At 43.3% G+C, this 6,104-nt stretch overlaps 1 protein-coding gene across 5 annotated transcripts in view; it reads right to left on the bottom strand.

Annotated features, from left to right (window-relative positions):
* Positions 1-145: 145 nt before the first annotated feature.
* Positions 146-6,104, bottom strand: part of TMEM219 (transmembrane protein 219) — a 12,005-nt gene continuing 6,046 nt past the window's right edge. For 3 of the 5 annotated variants that reach the window (XM_019648729.1, XM_019648730.1, XM_019648727.1), the window contains 3 exons: positions 3,444-3,673; positions 1,872-2,055; positions 146-249 (listed from right to left, as the gene is read on the bottom strand). In XM_019648729.1, coding sequence (XP_019504274.1) covers positions 1,918-2,055; positions 3,444-3,673 — 368 coding nt within the window. In that variant the 3' untranslated portion in view covers positions 146-249; positions 1,872-1,917. Of the gene's footprint in view, positions 250-349; positions 609-1,575; positions 1,677-1,871; positions 2,056-3,443; positions 3,674-6,104 lie in introns of those variants that run through there. The other 2 variants (XR_002124703.1, XM_019648728.1) reach the window with 2 other exon arrangements.

Below are 6,104 nucleotides of genomic sequence, written 5' to 3'. Positions count from 1 at the left end.
ACCGTGGGAAGAGCTGTAGTAATCCATGCCCTGCGCCCACCTGTACCCCAAACTGAAGAGTCAACAAGGAAAAGTCCTCCAAACCTCCACAGCCTGTCTACCCTAAAATCCCACCTCAATCCAATCCCCAATAAACACCCTGGTCAACATTGGGCAAAAAAAGCCTTTTATTTCCTCCCACATTCCAGCTCTCCACTTTTTGTCAGTCTCTTCCAACTCAGAACTAAGGCCCAAGAAGTTGATTCACACCTGGAGAGAAAATAAAAAAACAGGGCAGGTCAGAGGGTCCTTGGGGGAGGCTCTGGGATTGGCTGCAGAAATAGAGGAAGTGACAACTAGAGATACCTACAGGTACTCATTTCCAATGGGGATGGCCTTAGGAGCCCAGGATGTGCCTGGGGCCAAAAAGTACTCCTTCCCAGTCTGCTCAGATTTTAGGAAGGCTGAGAGGGTTCCACCATTTCCTGTCTCAAGAAGTTGGTTGGAACAGTCTGGCCTAGCCCGAAGCAAAATAAGCCAAGTTGATCTTGAACGTCTAGTTCCTCTGGCCCTTCCCTGGGCCTGAACTGTTTCCACGTCCACAGTTATTTTCTAGGGCACAGCTGAAGCTGAGAACAATTTAAGAGCTGGGTGCATTTATTGAATGAGATCCTCTTGAGAATTTTTTTACAAAAATATTTTTTCCTTAACGAGCTGACACAGGAACTACCAATACGTCCCCCAACTACTGTTAGTTTTGTGAGGCTGTGTCCTTCCAAAGATCCTGTTAGCGGAATCAAGTTTTTCTAAAGGCAATAATGGCTAATGGAAAAGAGAAAGTACATTGGGCTGGCCGAGTGGCTCAATTGGTTAAGAGTTGGCTTAAGAGCGCGAGCTCTGAGCAACAGGGCTGCCCGTTCGATTCCCACATGGGCCAGTGATGCTGCGCCCGAGCTGAGCTGTCACTGAGCTGCCAACAGGTGGCAGGATGGCTCAGCTGGTGTAACAACAAGATTGCCTGTTCGATGGTGGGCTATGCCCACCCACAACTAAGACTGAACTTGGCACCTTGAGCTGAGTTGCAACCTGGATGGCTCAGTGGATAGAACATGCGCTCTTAACAACAAGGCTGCTGGTTCAACTCCCGCATGGGATGGTGGCTACGTGCAGCTACAACTAAGATTGTAACACAGCACCTTGATCTTAGAGGGGCATGAGCTGCCGATGGGCAGCCAGATAGCGACTGGCGCCCTCCACACCGAAAACTGAAGAACAACAACTTGGCTGTTCCCCTACCCCAATTCCCCAACACTGTTCCCCTCTCCCAGTTCCCAATAAAATCTTAAAAAAAAAAAAAAAGAAAGAAAAAGTACATGGAAAGTGCTTGGGTACATAGTATACACCTAGTAAATGGGATCATCCATTAATTCTTTTGAGCTATTCAAGATGAATTTTATAAAATTTGCATCATAAAAATGAGTATCAGAATTTCAGGACAAAAAGCAAGACAAACATGATTCATACTCAGGACACATCATCAATTTGAACCTTCTTTTTTTTTTTTTTAAGCTGAGCCATCCCGCCACCTGTTGGCAGCTCACGGCTGCTCAGCTCGGGCTGACTCGAACCGCTGTTGCCAATTTGAACCTTCTTAATTCACCACTGTTACCAAAAATCTTCTTGGATGTGAACTAGAGCTGTGAATGAATCTTAACATCAGAATGTTAACCGAAAGCAGTCAGTAAGGAAAGAATTATGTATGATTCCGTCTATATAAAGTTAAAAAATAAGTAAACCAAACTATATTGTTTAGGAATGATTCTGCCTCAGTTACAATTGCCACCCCCCCACCCAAACTCCCATTCCCACAGGACTGGGGCAAAGAAACTTACCTGAGAATGAGGCAGGAACTAGGCCAGTGTCCTCAGAGCTGTGCCCTCAGAGCCGGGTTCTAGACCAGTGGGACTCCCGTCGCGGGTGGAAGCAAACAGCAGAGAGAAAGCAGAGAAGGCCACAAAAGAGAAGCAGGAAGAAGCCCAAAACCAGTAGCCTGGAGCCACACAGGGCCAGCTCCTCCTGGGGGTGGGCACAGGGAGGAAAGGAGAAGTGAATGAGACGGGGAGAATGCAGGCTCTTCCCTGAGGAAGACATCCCAGCCCAAGGCAACAGAGAGAAGCCTCTATGCGGGGGAGGGCTCTCCACATCCAGGGAGCAATCAAAGGGGAAATGTTATTTCTATACGAGTTCATTGTCTTGATGGTCTACAAGCTGCTTTCTGGCCCAACCATCAAACTGAACCCCCTGATAATGACTCTACAAGAGCTCACTATTCTCCTCGTTTTAAAGATGTGCAAACAGGTATGGAAGCCAACATCTTCTCTGATTCCCAGCTCCCAGGTGATGCTCCTCCCAGGCTCTTTGCAAACGTGCAGGAAGCATGTGCAGCAGCATCCTCACCGGTCTCTTTCCCCCACTTGGCCAGTCTCTTCCATCCAGCACCAGTGGCCCCGAGGGACTACAGTGTTAAGTCGGTCTGTCTTAGCCTGGCATCGTGGTGCCTCCCGATCAGGCCCCTGCATCTCTCCTGCCACTTCCCCTAAGCCATTCCTGAGCCCCTCATCACGGAGTGTCCCCAAAGCCTGAAGATTTTTCATCCTCGAAGCCTGTGCTTATTTTGCCGCTCTGCCTGGAACATATTTCCTCTTTCTTGAACGCCCTCTACTGCATTCTCTGCCCAAATGTTCTTCAGGGATCATCCTGACAGAGCAGAACAGGCCTGGGACTCAGGATCCAGAGCCCAGGCTGGAATCCTGAAATGCCACTGAACCAGTGGTGTGGCCTTGGGCAATTCACTCCCCCTCTCCAAACTTGTTTCCTCATCTGTAAAATGGGATAATAACAGCTACCTCCAAAGGCTGTTTTAAGATCAAATGAGATCATGAATCTGAAAGCACTTTGTACACTATAAACTATTATACACAAGTCCGTTTTTTAAGTACCACCGTCTCTGCAAAACAGTCTCCATAAATGTACAAGTTAGAGCTCACCGCCCCTCACTGTGCTTCGATAAAACTGCTCATATCTCTGTGACAGCAATTGGCCTAACTAACCTGCCCCAGTCCAGCTTCTGAATTCTTGGGAGGCAGAGATCATGTTTTATTGCATTAAAAGGAAACAGTTAATAGTAACAGCTGTCATTTATCAAATCTCTATTATGTACCAGGCATGGTCCTGGGCACTTTACATTCATTCTCATTTCTCTGTTGGAGTGAGGAGACAGTATCATGTTTTCCATTTTACAGATGAGGAAACTGAGGCTCAGAGACTCAGGTGCTTGTTCAAGGTCCCGCAGCCTCCTTAGTCAGGATTATAAAGCCTGTGTTTTAGTTACTAGGTAAAATTGCCTTGGAGACACAGCATGTAGCATGGCCGTCCATGAAACCATGGTAACCTGGGGCTCATACCGTGGTGAGCAGCTTGGTGAGCACAAGGCCCTCCTGGCTCCAGACCCTGACACACTCCTCGGCCATCCTAGGGCTCAGGGTGACATTTCCGGCTCCCTCCTCCAAGCAGGAGATGGGTGGCTGGCTGGAGGGCAGGAGGTCTGGATCGGCACTGAAATACAGGCAGGTTTTGGGGGGGTTTTCTGTGGTCACCCGGGCTGTAACAAGGACCAGCTCTTCTGCAGAAGGCCCTAAGAGAGGAGATGGAGGAAAATGAGAAGTTGGGTGGGAGCCATCTACCTTCAGAGACTTGTAATCATTTCTAAGGCTTCCTACAGTAACAGATGTTGGGCACTGATTCCACTCAGTAAAGTACTCTACAGACCATCATTGACATCATTCAGAAATTAAAATAACTGTGGACCAATATAAAATAAACATTAATTCAAATTAGCTTACAATCAGTAAGACCAACACACCAATACTGGCAAGGCACAGTGAAACTGGGTAGATACACCTGCCCATGCAGTTTGTATAAACTACCATATTTTGCAGCGTATAATGTACACCCATGTTTTCGGCTCAAACTTTCAGGGGAAAAAAATCTTTCATTTTAATTCAAATTTTTGTTTACATGTAAGTACTTGTTTTTTGTATTATGAAGGGATTGTAGCATTTGTTTTTTAACATATTATGGTATAAGAAATTTTATGTAACAAATAATTACAAAACATAAGAATAGACACAAGGTACAAGATATGTACCGGTAACAAATTTACAATATTTACACATCATAGAAGGCCAAGAACTCTTTTTGTTGCAAGTTCGTTTTAACTTCAACAAAACTGATTATCGTATTACAGGTATTATTTTGCATACTAATTTCATTATTGATTTGTAGAATTACACTTTTAACTCATAAGCATAAATAAAAGAATTAAAAACATTTATATAGATACGGAATTAGTACTACCCATGTATAATGTGCATCCTTATTTTTCCCTCAAAAATTTGAGTAAAAAAATGTGCTTTATACAGGGCAAAATACAGTAGTTCATCCTTTTTTAAGAAAGCAGTTTCCACTAGGTACCAAAAACCCATTAAAAGGTTTACATCCCATTTCAAATTAGTGGGAAAGGATAGTGTATTCAATCAATGGCCTTGGGACAATTTGCACTGGGGAAAAAAAGTTAGACTCTTATCTCACACTATAAAATAAAGTCCAGATGTATTATAGAGCTATACAAACAAACTGAAACAAAACAAAAACCTAAGCAAGTATTAAAAGAAAATATAGAAGAATATTTTCCAATTTTAAAGTGGGGAAAGCCTTCCTAAAAAAGACACAAAATCTCAAAGCTTGAGTAAAGGACAAGAACAACAGCTTAACTGTGTAATAAATGAAAGACTTCTATAGTACAATGAAAGGTAAGTGAAAAAAACAAGTAACAGACCGGTCGAAAATACCTACAATAGATTTAATTGGCAAAAAGGTTTACTATCCAGAATGTATAAAGAGCTTCTAAAAATCAAGAAAATAAAAACAGATAACTTAAAAGAAAAATGAGTGAAGAATATGAACAGGAAATTCAGAAAGGACATGAAAATGGCCAATAAACTTATAAGCAGATGCCCAACTGCACTAGCAATAGGAGAAAGTAAATTGAAACAATCAGGCAATTCCTTTGCCCATTAAATTGGTAAAAATAAAAAGGAATGACAGTAACAAGAATTGTTGAAGATGTGGGGAAATGTGCGCTCTCAATTGGTGGCACCTTCTAGAAGGAAAGCTGGCTGTATCTGTTGCAATTTTAAATGGGTGCAGAGAGGGACTAAGAGGATGCCCCACAAACTGGACTCTGCAAGGGAGGGAGGAGGACATTTACGTCTGCTTTAAATACGTCTGTGTGGTCTGAAACCACAACAAAAGGAATTCCTCTATTAAAAAAGGGTCCATGTCCTTTGGCTCGATAATACCACTTGTAGAAACTAATCCTACGGAAAAGATCCAAAAGAAAAACACAAAATATACCAATATGTTTCTTGTGATTTCATAGAAAATACCAAAAAAGAAGAAACAATAGAGATGTTGAACAATAGGGAAAGCATTAACTCGTGACGGCCTGACCACTTAATAGATCACACTTCATACCATTCAAATAATGCTTTTGGTTTTTTGCAGTCATACAAGAAACACGATGTCACAGGTGAAAAACAAGAACTACAAACTAGTAGATACATCATAATTACAACTGAGGGACGTAAGGGTAAAATCTTCTAAGAGAGCTCCCCTTTCTGCTATGTTCCCCAGATAGACTCAGTCACAAAGTTCTGTCACTCTCACACTTCTGATGTCTCTCTCGCAAATCAGACTCCTTCTTTCCTGGAACTGTCTTTGCTCAGTTTTTCTCATCATCTTTTTATTGCAACCACCTCCTAACTGGTCTTCCTGCATCTGGACATATCTCTTCCAAGCAGTCAGCAAACAGAGTGCAATCTTTTTTTTTTTTTTTTAAGATTTTTTATTGGGGAATTGGGGGGATGGGAACAGTGCTGGGGAATTGGGGAAGGGCAACAGACAAGCCACTGTCGTCTTGCTCCTCAATCTAGTTGTGGAGGACGTCGCCCCACCGGCCCAAGTTGGCATCATCATTGCGCTCTTCCCAGGTGAGGCAGATCAGT

Source organism: Hipposideros armiger, unplaced genomic scaffold (genome assembly GCF_001890085.2).
Source record: "Hipposideros armiger isolate ML-2016 unplaced genomic scaffold, ASM189008v1 scaffold_126, whole genome shotgun sequence".
NCBI classification, from domain to species: Eukaryota; Metazoa; Chordata; class Mammalia; order Chiroptera; family Hipposideridae; genus Hipposideros; species Hipposideros armiger.
The sequence above is the reverse complement of the archived record's forward strand: the minus strand, read 5'-3'. Positions and strand labels throughout refer to the sequence as shown.